Source organism: Caretta caretta, chromosome 19 (genome assembly GCF_965140235.1).
Source record: "Caretta caretta isolate rCarCar2 chromosome 19, rCarCar1.hap1, whole genome shotgun sequence".
Lineage (NCBI taxonomy): Eukaryota > Metazoa > Chordata > Testudines > Cheloniidae > Caretta > Caretta caretta.
Window position 1 is genome coordinate 5,202,357 of NC_134224.1, and position 15,541 is coordinate 5,217,897.

The 15,541-nt window shown below is 46.5% G+C and overlaps 1 protein-coding gene across 4 annotated transcripts in view; it reads left to right on the top strand.

Annotated features, from left to right (window-relative positions):
- Nucleotides 1-15,541, top strand: part of CSMD2 (CUB and Sushi multiple domains 2) — a 549,151-nt gene that overhangs the window by 431,335 nt on the left and 102,275 nt on the right. For all 4 annotated transcript variants that reach the window (XM_048825804.2, XM_075121410.1, XM_048825805.2 and 1 more), the window contains 4 exons: nucleotides 633-836; nucleotides 1,486-1,610; nucleotides 6,954-7,050; nucleotides 8,567-8,671. In XM_048825804.2, coding sequence (XP_048681761.2) covers nucleotides 633-836; nucleotides 1,486-1,610; nucleotides 6,954-7,050; nucleotides 8,567-8,671 — 531 coding nt within the window. The remainder of the gene's footprint in view (nucleotides 1-632; nucleotides 837-1,485; nucleotides 1,611-6,953; nucleotides 7,051-8,566; nucleotides 8,672-15,541) is intronic.

The following is a 15,541-nucleotide window of genomic DNA, read 5'->3' on the forward strand; positions in this document are numbered from 1 at the left end:
AGGCGGTGAAAGAGCTGCTGAAATATGCCAGTTCTATATGTCCATTAGGGCTAACCCAGGTTAATCCTGGGGATCTCTTGCTTATGTTTAGGAATCTTTGTCCCTTAGAGTCCAAACATCATAAAAAGACCCTAATTCCTTCTGGTCAGGGAGTCCAAGCTGATGAGATGAGCACTTCTGCACCTAACCTCTTCGTGGGTGGGTGGGAGGAGAAATTGACAAAGTTTTTGTTCCACAGTGGCCCATTTGGATTCAGTAGTCCTTCCTAGTGGCCAGGAGATAACACCTTCTATAGGAATCCAGCATTTTGCATTAGTTGAAGCTTTTTTTCCCCCTGTTTGGTGAATTACATAGTTTCAGAACAAACGTTTCACAGCTATAGAGCGAACACTTGAGAATTACCTTATAGCATGGGATACAGGTATTATAAGTAGGACTAATACAAGCATGCCATAAAGTCTAAGCACATTCTTATAACACTAATATTTGTTTTAACTATACTAATCCACAGGTGAACCAAACTGCTTTCCAGCTAAGCATTACTCTGTGTTCAGAGAGCCCCGGGGCCTTGGCATGAGCTGGCTCCTGGTCTCCTAACATCACACTAACATTTCCTCCCTCTGTGTTCAAAGCGGTTCCTCGCACCAGTGCCACACAATGCAGCTCCGTGCCAGAACCCCGCTACGGGAGGAGGATTGGCAGTGATTTCTCAGTCGGGGCCGTTGTCCGATTCGAGTGCAGCGCCGGATATGCTCTCCAGGGCTCCCGGAGTATTGAATGCCTGACTATGCCGGGAGCGTTAGCTCAGTGGAATGTCTCCGTGCCTACCTGTCTTGGTTTGTAAACCTGGTTCAGTGGGGGATAAAAGGGGAAGCAAGGTTCTCTGCATGCCTAGCTCTTTGTATTCCTTGTCGGAAAGCCCTATAGAAAGTCATGGAAAACCATTCCCTTTCTCTAGGGGGCTTTTAACGGAATATTGAATTCTATGGAAAGGTTACAGTCACCTATAGAGAGGATATCGTTCTCTACTAAGGACTCTGCTCCTGCTCGCCAGGAGTGCCAGTGAAGTGCCGAGCACAACTGGCCTAAGTGGGAGGGTATAAGTGGCATTATGCCACCTTTCTTACCACCCTTCACAATGCTGGTGGCTGAACCAGGCCCTGCTGTAAATTAGACCAGCCTTAAGGCTGCTCTAACTTGTGCCCAAAGATCACGGTTTCCACAAGATCTGCCCACTGATCCGGATTGCTGAAATGTGGTGCACTCCTTCCCCATCCCCACCAACCCCCGATTTGGGGCCAAGATCAGGTTCCCGTTGTGCTGCACTGTCAGGAACGGTGTTGCCACCCTGATGGTTTTATTTGCGAATCACTTTCTTGAGTAATCCCCCAATCTCAGGTACTTTTCTGCCCATCCCCAGTGAAGTGATGGTATTAAAGCTGAGCTCGCACACATTCAAGTTCTCATTTGCTTTTTTTTTTTCAGTACCTTGTGGTGGAAACTTGACCGAGCGTAAAGGCACCATCCTTTCCCCTGGCTTCCCTGAGCCCTACCTGAATAGCCTCAATTGCGTGTGGAAGATAAGCGTCCCTGAAGGAGCAGGAATACAGGTACCGTATTAAACAGCTGTCACTGCAGCATGATATTGAGAGAAGGAACATACTGTATCTAGTGCACTTGTAGAGGTCAAGTACCATCAAGTCGCTGCTACTCAGAAGAAGGAGATCAGTGGAAAGCGTCATTCTTTTCTGGAATCAGACATTCATTTTCACCAAGGCTGCCCAAGGTGGGTGAGATTTCAGTGGGAGGATTACTACATGGGGAAGTTGGCCGGCAGAACTACAGAGGGATAATTAAACCGCTATAGCTATGCTAGTACAACTCTCTGTGTGGATGCTCTATTCTGGAATAAAAGTGAATCTTTTTTGGTGTAGCTTACGTTGCCTAAAGCAGCCACATGGTGCTTAATTATGCAGGTTTAAAGTCTCATAAACAATATAAACCAAAATAAATCATTTTTAGTCTGGATTAGATTATCCGCACAGGGACTATACTGACATACCTAGAGCAGTATAATTCTACCACTGTAGTTCTAGTGGTCAGTTTCTCCATGTAGTGTTTTGGTTTCTCTGGCACTTATCAGTCCTCCACAGAAAACCTGCCACAAACCGAGGAGACTAAGAATTTAATTCATTCAAAACACATCACAGAGAGCAGTCCCTTAGATAAAGTTCCCATCCTCACAGGAAGGTATCTAGCCACATGTTACACTGGCATCAATTGATGCAGATAAGATGGATTCATTTAATAGGTTCATTCATTCCAAGAGTCTGATAATCGCTGGGCTTCTTTCTTCTTCTTTACACCATTTTATCTGCAGGGGTTTTGTTTATTAAAAGCTCTTATTTTTCTATCAGGCAATAGGTTAATAGAGGGTTTTTCCTCTCTCTCTCTCTGCAGCAGTCATAGCTGTTGGCACACACAGTAAATGTATGTCTTATGACATGTTTGTTCTGACTTCAGGTACACTTTTATTACCCTGTTCCTACGTGCTGCAGATCTGTGTCTGACACGAAGCGACCAGGCTGCATTCTGATCTGTGTGACTCCAGTGTAAATCTGAAATGATTCCATTGACTTCAGTGGAGTTACTCCAGATCTACAGTCATGTCACTGAAATTAGTATCTTGCCTGACCATGGCCTGTCACATCAGTGACAGTTTGTTAACAGGCGGAATGGAGGGAATAAGTGCTCTGTGGCTTCTAATAGGGCTGTCACTGCTTCCAGACTGGCAAATTCCTGCTTCTTGTTTTGTATTTTAAGTCCAATTAACAGAATGTTTTGCAAAGCTGCAAAATGCATCACAGATTCCTTCCCACTCATCTGAAATGTTAGCCATTAATACAACCAAATTGCAGGAGGCTCCGTTTAAACATTTAAACAGTCGATGCATTTTGCAAAATGTTTGGGACTCACATTATCAAGAGGTGATAATTAATTCACAGATTTTTTTTAAAGTGACATCAATTGATTCTTCCTTCCACCACTTTTAATGCAAAGCTTCAGTGAGAATGTTCTCAGCATGTGTAGCCAATCATTGTTTTTACATTCCTACATTGGGTATGGAAGGAAGTGACTAATAATGTAGGCTGGTCAGAAATAACATGTATTTCATTCATAAGTGCTCTCCCCGTGATTTCGTCCTCCCATCATCATGATGCATCTAATAAACCTTCCCACAAACCATAGTGGGTAAAACTAGGAAAAGTAATATGAGGGAAATCAGGAAATGATCCAAAAGCCCTTTTTCCACTATGGGTTTATCTACAGGGGGACACTCAGGAAAGTTAAAGTGGATTAGTTAAACCTCACTAAACCCATGTGGACACTCTTATTCAAAATTAAAGTGGCCTTGATTCAGTTTATCTTAATTCACTCTGGAAGTAAAGTAACCTAAATTGAACAAATCCAGTTTAATTCTGAATACAATATGTCCACACTGGAGTTTAATGTGATTTAAATAATCCAGTTTAAATTCACCCCTTTCCTTAATTTGGATTAATTATCCTGAGTGTCCCTGTGTAGACAAGCCCTAAAGGTGACCTGCAAAGAGGAAAAAAAACAAGTTTGGGTTTATGCACATGAGAAACAAAAATCATCTTGCCTCTAAGTGTGCATCAAGTCAGTCATTTCCAAAAGTTTAACCATTTGGCATTCAATACCATGGTGATGTGTAGGGCCCTACCAAATTCACGGTTCATTCTGGTCAATTTCACAGTCCTAGTATTTTAAAAATAGTAAATTTCATGATGTCAGCTATTTAAACCTGAAATGTCAGGGCGTTGTCATTGTAGGGATCCTGACCCAAAAAGGAGTTGTGGGAGGGTCGCAAGGTGATTGTAGGGGGTTTTGCGGTACGGCTACCCTTACTTCTGCACTGCTGCTGGCGGCAACGCTGCCTTCAGAGCTGGGTGCCCGGCCAACAGCCGTTGCCTACCGGCTGCCCAGCTCTGAAGTCAGCACAGAAGTAAGGGTGGCAATACCGGGACCCCCCCTAAAATAACCTTGTAACCCCCTTGCAACTCCCTTTTGGGTCTGGACCACTAATTTGAGAAACGCCAGTCTCCCCCGTGACATTTGTTATAGTATAGGGTAAAAGCACACAAAAGACCAGATTTCACAGGGGGGAGACCAGATTTCACGGTCCGTGATGCATTTTTCATGGCCGTGAATTTGGTAGGGGCCTAGTGATGAGTCATCAGCAAGGGACTGGTCCTTCCCCTTCAGGACAGGCCTCTGCTACTTGAGCTAAAGAAATAATTCTGTTAGACTGGAGCAGCATTTCTGTCCATGCCAGTCTTCTGAGGGGGCCACAGTGTATTTATGGTATGAATGGGGATATGGATGATGGATAGATCCACAGCCCCCTCAGTTTTACCCAGGAAGATGCACACAGAACAAGGGACAGAGATGTGAATCTAGGTGATGTGACTCCTTCTGCAGAGGAGGCTGGTGTTGATTTGTCATTCTTTTTCTCTGCTGGAAGTTTCTCAGCTGAAGAAAAGTTTGCAAGAGCCACTGGGCTTCGACAGGTGGAACATGTCACCAATGAAGTCTGCCTCCGGAAACTGTCAAGAAAAAGGATGCACTAAAGGCAGAACAAGAGCGATCACTCTGTGTTTGACCCACATAGAAGCAAAGCCGGCATCTAGTTATGCTTAGGCACCCCAAGACTCTCTCTGCACACAATGTAACCAGAACCACTTAGCCCTGAGCACCTTATGTGCCCCACCCCCTAATTACCTCCTTTTGTGTGTGACACGTTCAGAGTTATTAGATACTAATTTAAGTATCAGTTTACCCCCGTTTTGTACAACAATTAAAGGTTAAACAACTGTAAATCAAAGGAGGAGGCGAACTGAAAGCTTTCTTAGCAGCAGTGAGTCACCGGCAGGGGTTTTATGTAATCAATGCACCAGCTTGCACTTCTGCCATGAATTATTCATTCTGGGAGCAAACCTTCTTGTGAATTAATTTCTATACATGGCAGAAAATAGATGCAGCTCCCTCATGAATCCACATCAGTCTAGAATTAGAACCTTTAAAATGTTTATGGCTTTATAAACATAAATAAAGGAATTTTAAGAAAGCAAAGGAAACCCACTTTCCTTTGTAAAAACATAAGTAATAATTGGGGTGCAATTATACAGGCTGACAGGTATTGACTCTGTCAGTGTGATAGGTAATGACTCCACAGGGGTCATTAGTATTCCAGCTAGATAGACGCCCTTAGTTTAAAAAAAATAAGGCCCACAAAGTTATTTTATCATTCAGAGTAAATCAAGCAGGAAAACAGGTTAAAATGCCAGAAATAATGGTTTGATTTTTTTTAAAACGACTTTGCATTAGCAGGCAAAAGGAACTCAGGCATTTGGACTGGATTTGTAAATGCAGAACGTGGGCATTTTAGAGGAAAAGGGGGTGTTTTCGTAGGATTTTTCCAGATGGGCGGGGGTGGGAGGGATGTCTGGGAGTCTGTGTGATTATATATAAATCAGGATTTGTCGTGTCTAAAAGTACCTGCAAGTGCTTAGTCCTGCAAATTGTCTCCTGTTGAGCTCAGTGCTTAAAAGAGTAATTTCATTGAATTTAACGGGACTTCTGCTGATCATAAGCACTGGGATTGGTAAGAAATATTTACATCATCCAAGTGAATAGCAGCAATAGGTATATGCAAGAGCTCTGGAAATGAGAGCGATTCCATCTAGCCAGCTAAAATGCCCAAATGAGGGTACAAAATTCCATGGAGTTAGGCCCTAGATAAATGGTCTGATTTTTGTCAGGGGCTTAGCAACCACAGCCCCCGTAGATTTGAATGGCAGTTGTGGGCACACAACTCCGCACTTTTGAAGATCCAGGCCTCTTATATAGGAGCCTAAATATGGGTTTAGGTGCCTAACTTTAGGCCCCCACTTTTGAAAATTGTAGCCATTGGGTAAGCGTTAAGCCGGGGACTGTCAAAGAATGCTAAGGGTGCCCCACTGCCTTTGACTTTCAGTGGGAAGTGGGCCCTTAACTCTCTTAGGCTGCCTTGAAAATGCCAACCTAGAAGCACAGAGCAACTTATTTCTCCAGCACTTTGAATTCCTTGTCCCCAGAAATACTGTTAGAATCTGTCTGAAAAGGCATCAAGAGAAAAAAAAATCCGCTGGTAATTACTCGAGGTGTTCTTGCTGAAGAATAGGAGCTATTTCAGAATGCAAATACCGTATCACCAGCTGTAGCGATTTTATTTATTTGGTGATTTTTGAAGCCCCTGCTCCTGGAGTCATGTGATTACATAAGAATCTCAGTTTTCATTTTTAAAGTAAATTTCCAGCACTTCTAGTTGTAGGGAAAAGCTTGAAAACAAGACTTGAGTGCACCCAAAAGGCTCAGAAACTGAAGGACAATATGAAGAACCCCCAATTAGAAATAATCATCATCATATCACGAATCTCAAGACATTCTCATGATTTCTGATCATGGAGCATTGGCATTACTGTACATGGGAGCATCTTCCTTCTGAAAACATCATGTTTTAGTGTGAAAACCTACAGAACTCTGCAGGAATTTTACCAAATTGAAGGAAGGGACCAGATCCTCAGCTGGTGTAAATCAGCTTCTGAAGTCAAAGGAGATGTGCCAGGTTGCACCAGCTGATGATCAGGCCCAGCATGTGGACTGATGGTTTCCGGTTTTGCTGTAATAATTTCACCCAGCGCACCCAGTGACATTCTGAGACTGTAGTTCTGTTAACTTTGGTAATGCATCATCACAGGCAGAATGACAGTGAGATCAAACCACAGGACACATTGTTATCTTTATTAATGGCTCTGTGGTTGGTATTATTTTTGCCTATTAACAACATAGGTACGAAGTGAATGATATTCTTTTCTTTTTTAATGTTTCAGATTCAAGTGGTCAGTTTTGTTACTGAGCAGAACTGGGATTCCCTGGAAGTGTTTGATGGAGGGGATAATACTGTCACCATGCTGGGAAGTTTCTCTGGTAGGTGGCTATTTAAAGTCCTATTTGCAGTATTCAGCAAAGCCCTTAAGCAACAGCTTAATTTCCACTGAGTTCAACTGGACATCAACACCTGCTTAAAAGATAAGCACATGCTTAAATGCTTTACAGACTCAGGACAAATTTAAGCATCTGCTTAAATGGGACAAGTGTGTTTTGCTGAATTGAGGCCTTAGGCTATGGTTGGCTTCAGAAGATGCCAGCAGAGAACCTTAAACATGGCACTGGCTGGTCACCTTTGTAGTGTTATTAGGTTGGTAACAGCAGCACCATATCATCTTAGGGAAAATGGAGGAACATGGTCTAGTAAGTAGGACCTGGGAGTCTGGACTCTTGACTCTTATGCTCCAGTGATGGGACTGACCTGTCACTTGGTGACTTTGAACAGGTCACTTAGTATTGCTGAGTGTGTCCACACTAGAGCGCGTCGTACCCATTTTCCAGCAACGCTCCAGTGGTGCAGTAGCAATAGTGTCAACGCTAGTGTCAGGCATAGGTGTTTGGACCACCCTGCTTGTGCAAACCTGCTGTAAATCCTGCCTGCACAGGCACTCTCACCATTGCTAGCATTCCTGAGCTGCACCATTGCTGGGTGCAAACGGTTGTGCTGTAGATAAGGCCTCTGTGTCTCATTTTTACTCATCTGTAAAATGGGTACAGTACTGTGGGACTTTCCCTAAACTGCTCTACCAACCCAGTGCTTATACATTGTAAAGTCTGAGATTGCCGCCACCTTTGTTAACAGTGAAAACAGGAAAAAGAGAACATCACAACTAACTCAAGCTTTCTCTCTAGACTTGGTTGCTACTGTGGTTTCTCCCTCGGTACCACTCAGCCATCACCCTAGATCCTCTCATCCCAGAGAATGAGATTACCTTACATCCAAGTGGGGGTAACAAGTCACCTGCATCACTGAGCCACTAGAACCCTTTTAACCCTTTCCCTGCAGAATCAACACCTGGGTGCAGTGTTTCTGGCAAAAACTTGCCGGTGGTTATTCACAGCATTGTGAGATTTAATTGATTAATATTTTTAATGTTTTGAGATCCTCAGATGAAAGGTTCTGGGTCAGATTCATAAAGAGGAGCGGCCACTGCATCCAGGGCTGTGCTCAGTCCCACATATCAGATAGAAACACTTGGACCTGCTATTTTAATAGTTAACAGACTTGGGGCAGCGCTGGCTTCCCCAGCGACTCAAGGTCTGTTCCCACTCATCCTCATCACCAAATTGACCTCTCAATCCCAGTCAGGCTGCTCTCTGGCTGATAAGACTTTACGTGATGAAATGTGTCTCTAGGCTTTGGAAACGTCTTTTCTGACAGGCCTTGGCTATTCCTCTGCTGGACTCATTAGGACCTGTTCAAACTGAGCGGGGCCGTTAAATTAAAGGACTTTCTGTTCTCAGATTCTTCTCAGATTTATGCAGCAAATCTCGGACTATAAAGGGGAGGAGAAAAAACACCTTTCAGTACCATACATCCCTCCTCTTTTCCCAGGTACGACGGTGCCTGCTTTGCTGAACAGCACTTCGAACCAGCTCTATCTGCATTTCTACTCGGATATCAGCGTGTCTGCTGCAGGATTTCACTTGGAATACAAAAGTAAGCGCAGCTCCCAGATGGGTTCCTGGAACAGCACATGCTCAAGCTTTCATCCTGCAGGTCCTAGCATGGTGTGTAAGGTGGTGACAATTCAGTGCAAGTGGAGGCTACATAAGGTGGGTGGTGCAAGTGAGGTTAAGTGCTAGGTTTTGACCCGGTGCTCAAACACCATCCATGCCTGCTCTCTTACAGTCAAGTGCACAGAGTGTAAAAGAGGTACTCATGTGGGCATAGAATGGACATGGCCGAGGAGATGTTTTCATACATGTGATCCTCGTCCTGCTGCTGATGCGCTTAGCTGTGACAAACCCGGTTTAGCGTCGCCTCTCTTACAAGGCAGGAGTAATTTGGCAGCCTGCAGGTTAATAGATCGGGGTCCCCTGCGCTTCCTATCCTGCTCGGCACTTTATCCCTTGCACTTACACACACACTATACTCTGCTGCTGCACAGTGTCAGTCCCCCAGTGCATGAATGTGTGTGGTGAGCCTACGTGCACAGCTGTCCTCCCACCTTGACTTCCTCTTGTGCCAGGATGCAAAGATTGTTGCTGTGGGCACTGCTGTGTAACAGCATCTGGCCCTACGTGGAATGAAAGAATAGAAATGAACGTGGGCTTGTGACAGTGTCTGTCTTAACCCACCTCCCATCCCAATGAACTTTGTGAAGCAACAAGGTAGATGCTGGCAACGCAGCGATGGTGTAGGTGAATATGGCAGGGGCATGCTCATTAATGACTTTCACAGCCTCGGACATCAGACCTGGGAGACTTGTTAGCATGAACTGAATAGAAAGCCCTGAGGAAGACCTTCCTGCCAAAGCAGCTGCTACCCCAGGCAATCTACAGAGTGTCCCATTGCTAATCTCCCAGTCTTTACTGGAAAGATTCAAGTGTTGGTGCATCCCCAATCGCTGTTAAAGGGCCTGACCACTAGGGATCTGGCGGTAACCCATCAACCAGACGTGACGTAGGTTCGCTTCCCATTCTTGGACCTCCATTCCAGGAGGATATGGGAGCAACACATGGGTTTGGACAGGGAGCATGGAGCCATCCATATGAAAGGGGGCCTGGATCGTGTATATCTCTGCAGGACACTGCATCTGACTAGAGTGGGGGTGGTAGGGATTCTCATTAAAGAGAACAGGCAGGTTTTGATCATGAAGCCAAGGCTTCGTTCTTCCTGCTGCCTGTACTTTGATTCCTCATCTATGACCAGACCTGGTCAATCCAGAAAAGCTACAGCAGGCAGCCATGCAGGGGTGGTTGCTTTTACCTCTCCAGCAGGACGGCAGTGGGCGTATGAATGACAGCTAGAGCAAAGTCCAGCAACGTAGGAGCTGTAGGTAGCAGAATGATCGCTGTTATGAAATTGAAGGTATCTGTAACAGCAGGGGAAGCAAGCAGGCTTGTGCATTTACAGTGGAAGTCTGCAACAACCAATCCAGGGCATTCTCCGCTCCCTAAGTGCGTGGAGGTTAATGTACAGAGATATTCCCACTCTCTGACTCATGCCCGAATCGGTATCAGCAGCACTGAGCTGATGAGAGATGTGCTGGGACTATTGTCTCCTTTAATGGAATCTTCCTGTGGGCAATGTGAACATAATTGTTTCTTGCTGGACACCCTGTTTTCACAGGTGCTCACAAACACGACTCTCGCCTTCAGATCTCGAGCCAACAGATTGTGGGGATTTCTCTCCCTAAAGCCGCAGATAGGTTTCAACTGTCTTTCATTTGCAAAATGTCCACAAAATGGCATACAGTCCTGTGCTGTACAGGTGCCTATCTGTAGAGACTCTGCGCCCTTGAGAAATGTCTGCTTGCACCAGACTTTCCAGGTTGCTTCTGTTTATGCATCAGAAGTCTGTGTGTGCTAATGGTTAAAGCAAAACTGCAGGAGAGGAGGAGGGCTTGGGAGAGGCTAGGACCCTGGAGTGGGACTCAGGAGATGGAGGTTACGAACTTGCATAAGTCTCTTCCCCTTTCTGTGTCTCCTCCCACCTTTTGTCTGTTTAGTGTGTAAGCTCTTCGGGACAGGAGCCGCCTCTTACCATGTGTGTTTGCAGCACACCACACAGTGGGGCCTTGATTTCATGGGGACCTCTAGGCACTACTGCAAAGCACATAAATGATTCTTGATTTTATTTGCATTGTGGCAGCACCTAGAGGCCCCAGATCAGGTGGGTCAGGGCCCCATTGTGCTGTTTGCTGCACACACAGATAATAAAAAGACAATCCCTGCCCCAAACAGCTTACCGTCTGAATAGATTCTCCTTGTAGCCATGCCACTGGCTTGCTCCGTGGTTGGGATCCCAAGGGATCCATGTAGTGGCCCAGGAGTCCTGCAGCTCTGTCCGTGACTTGTTATGCGAGCTGGTCACTTAATTTCTCTGTGTTTCAGCTCCCCACTGTAAAATGGGAGTGACAGTTTGCCATGAGGATCAGTTAATATGTTTAGTGCATGTTGAAATTGTTTGAGATCTTCCTTTGGGGCCAATCCCTTGTGCCAGTGTGGGAGCTTTGACACCCCCTGGGAGCAGAGCCGGCCCTGTGTTGCCTGGTGTTTGGCACGGTATAATGCTTCGCTGTTTCCGCTTGCTTGTTATGGGTAGGTAGTAGGGCTGTTTATTTCTCCCTCCATGTGGTGGTGATCTGTAGAGTATTCCTCGCCAGTGTCTTGGCCAACACTGTGCTCCAGGAAGCTTGGTTACTGTGTCGGGAACCGCTCCTCTGTTCAGAGCACATCCAGAGGTGGAACCCGGAGCGGCAGATGCTTCAGTGAACTGTTAACCACAGCAAGAGCTGCTTGAGATCGGCTGGGCAAGTGTGAGCATTCAAGGTGTGTTCCTAGATGGTAGCTTATAAAAGAAAATTACCTCCGTATTGCATTCCATTGCTGAGACTCTGAGCTCTTTGGAGCAGGGACCTGGCTTCCTGTTCTGTGTTTGAACAGTGCCGAGCACAAGGGGGGCCTGCTCCATCAGGGTGGCTCTTAGGCACTACAGTAATACAAATAATAAGACGTATTATCCGGCTGCAGTTCCTACCCAGATTCTCTCTCTCTCTCTCACCTGGAGATTGTTTGGCGTCGGAGCTTTGCTCTGTCCACAACCTGGCTCCCGTCGTCTAACCCAGATGGCAGCTCCCACTCAGCCAGCCAAGCTGGAGAGCTCAGTGCCACCAGCTCCCGTCAAGAGGGCCCCTGGCCTCAGCAGTTTTGGAGTGGAGATGTGAAGGCCCAGGTTGGCCCCAAGGCTGCCTTCTGTGTCTTAGGTCTCTGGCAAAACCGCGGTTGTGCCCAAAAGCGGTGCCAGGCCCTTCCTGGCCCGGCTACAATTGCCCAGGGAGGGGGAAATGGGGCAGCCTCCAAGCTCCCAGCACGTCATCTCACCATTCTTCCGTCCCTGACCAACATGTTGCACTACAGAAGCTTCCGTAGTAACCGCAGAAGGGTCCGGCATGTCCTGCCGTCTCCTCCACCCTCACCCCCATTTCCTGCTGCTTCCCTTAGTCCCCAGGGTCATGCACGGATGTGCCTTCTCCCGCTTGTCCTCCTCCATGTTCTCTCCTTGAAGCCCAATGTTCCTCTTGTTTACGGCTTGCCTGTCCGCAAAAGATGCTGTCTCTGGGTCTGTGAAAGTGAGACCTGCCATGCAGTCAGCTGCCCTGGGCTTGTCATCCCCTCTGGGCTGGTGTCTCTGCTGCGGAGTGGCAAGGAGCCTGGGAAGGAGGGTGCAAAGGATGCTCCCCGGCACGATGAGAAAGGGGCTGGGCAGGCATGCTTTGACATTGAGACGGCGGTGTGAGGCATCTGCTGGGCCACCAGTCCACCTGGCAGATCTGCATCCCATCTGTTTCTTCCTCTCTCCATCCAGCCCATTGTTCCCAGCAGAGTACACATCTGTAGCCAGATGCCTCTATCTCTCTCTCTCCATTCAGCCTGGGAGCACCCCCTGGTGAATGCTGCCACACAGGGACAGGGAAGAGGCTTGGGTGGGTCAGCAGATGAGTGACTTGTTGTGGAATACATTAGTCTCCCACATGTGCCCTCTCCTTCTCCAGGGCAGGTTACCCTGGTGCTTCCTAGCACTTGTTTGATTATTGAGGGAGATCGTCAGAACTCTGTGGGGATCCCAGGCCCCCCTCATTGCACTTCCAACCCCTCCTCCATGCCTACCAACTCACTTGCAAGCATGTGCTAATCCAGCCAGTCACCACCAAGTTCAGCCGTGGTTATTCCTAGCAATAGGACAGCATGTCGCCAGATGTGCCCATATCCCATGACTTTCTTCCCACCGGACTTTTTGTTTCTTTACTTGAGGAGACTTGGTTGTAGAGAGAACCTGCATTCTTTGGGACTGCTGTGACCAGCGGGCCAGGAACAGTCAAACCTGACCCATCAGGCGCGTCCTCGGGTGGTGGTGGTGAGATTGGAGGCATGATTAGAAAGGGTGGGTTTGACAGCTTTGGTAGCCCAAGAGAGGTTGGTCATTTGCTATGAAGACTCCTGGGTTCTGACCTGTTTTCTTCTGCTGTGAGACCTTGAGTCATTTCACCACCCTCTGCCTCAGTTTTCCCTTCTGTGAAACGGGGATAAGAGCACCTCGCTCCTAATGCGTTCATTAGTAAAGCAGTACATTAGTGTGAGGTACAACAGCGAGAATGCCAGCAACTCCATGAAGTCCAGCAACGATATGGCTATTGCCATTGAAGGCACCCAGATGCTACAGTGATGGTCAGCAGTATAAAACCCTGAGATGGATAGATAATCATGGTTCTCAGCTGAGGCATTAGCTGAACTATACTGGGTGCCCCATTTTGGGGTCAGGTTTCCAGGCTGGGACAGGAAGTTTCCAGCTTGTATACTTAGGAACACCAGAAGGAAGCAGCGTGAGGTGAGCTCATACATAGTGTTTCTTCCACCTCTCCCCCAATCTGATCCCTTGAGAAATAGCCCTTATCTCCACATGCCCAAAAACCAGAGGGAAATTAATGGACTTTAGCACTGAGGATGACTCGGTCACCCACTGTTCTGTGTGAGAAGTTATTCAGATCTGCTCTCACTAATCCCTGAAGGTCAGGAGATACAGCCACACATGTGGCCATGCATGTTTTCTTGCCAGAAAGCAGGACTCTGATATCAGAAGGGGAGTTGCCATCAAACCCATGTCAAGGTTATTTTTTTTCCCCTTTCTAGTTCAGCCTCCAGATTGTAGAGTTGAAGCAGAACTTTAGCCCTTGGAATGACGCTGAAGGTTATCTTTTAGTGACAGCTGTTAGTGTGGAGAGTGAGGGAGGTTCTGGCAGACAGCTAAGCTATGGTGGGCTATGAGATGAGCTGAGGTGACTGCAAACTACTGTCTTAGTTTTATCTCCATGTGGTGCCATGGAAGTGGGAGACGGGGGAATACATAAAGAGGGGAGCACCTCACTGGACATATGACCTCTGGGGTTGCTAATCCTGTTTGCAGTGGGCCTCCTTCTCATTGTAATTGTAGACTGGAAGGAAACAGGATTGAGTAAAATCTTCATGGAATATTCAATTTAGACACTATCAGAGACCCAGATCTGTTAGTTACCTGTCTCAAATGATAAATTCATTCCATAATTAAAGAGAGAGAGGGGGAGGGGGCAGAGAGAGAAGTGGAAAATGGGATTGTGCTGTCTCTGTCCCCAAAAAGGGTAAATTACATACGAGAAAAAGAATGGACTCTTTGTACTACAAGCGTGACTCAAATAAACTGGAGTTTGTCAAGCAACGGACAACTGGGATTGGCTCCCTCCTCTTACAAATCAGGCAACATCCGATACAAAACGATGTACAGCAACATGAATACAAACACGATTTAACATTCTCAAGGGGGCTTTCGTTGCCTCAGTGCTTTGCTTTTCTACTCTTGGTTACTTTAAAGACTGATGTATTGTTGCTTATGTATAATACAGCAATTATTACACTGCTGACTAGCCCTGAGTCAGTGAGGTCTGATCAGTTGCATTCATGCCTGTCAACCAGAAGGTTACATCTTACTTATTCATATCCGACAAATACTCTCCCCAAGGGAAGTGTTGGGAGCCTGCTCTTGCAAGACGAGTAAAATTGGACTGCATAAAGCACTAGAGAATAGAGCGTGGGGAACTATTAAGATACCAGAGAAAGCTGCCAAGGCCAGGAGTGTAAATGAGATGCTGGAGGATGGAGAAAAGCAATTAGGGTGGTGTTAGGAAGACGGGCACCATGGCATGGGCATACAGATCAGGTTAGGTGGCAAGAGAAAGTCACACGGGATGCAGCACAAACTTCATTCTAGGGATCCGTCTTTCTAGCTGATGGCCCTTGGGAAGAGGTGTTGGCAGGTAAAAGTGTTCCCAGCCCAGAGGTACAGGGATTGTGTAGAGGAGGGTTTAGAACTAGGACCAATGGGGTAAAATGGAAGATGGGTGAATTTGAGGTGACTATCAGGGGGAAATACGACAGTGGTAACTTCTGTTAGACCCTGCAATGGTCTCCCAGTGGAAGTGATGGAAGCCCCATCACTAGAGGCATTCAAAGCTGGACTGGGCAAAGCATGCCATGATACACTGTTCTTCGGGGGGATTTCATAGGGAGATGGAGATGGCAAAATGGAGTTTCCATCTGATTTCTATGGGGGAGGTCATTAGCAACCATTGAAGGGACACAGTGAGTTAAGCTTCAGATTCCCCTCTGTGGTTTATGCCCATTTCTGGCAGCACACACTCAGTTGCATTGAATCTTTCTCAGTGTTTGCTCCTGTGGTCTATCTCCCCCGTGTTTGTCGTGTGTCTGTAAGTATGATGTCCTTGTCCCATTGAGACCCAAAGTTCTTCCTTCTCTGCCTTTGCCATAGTTCACA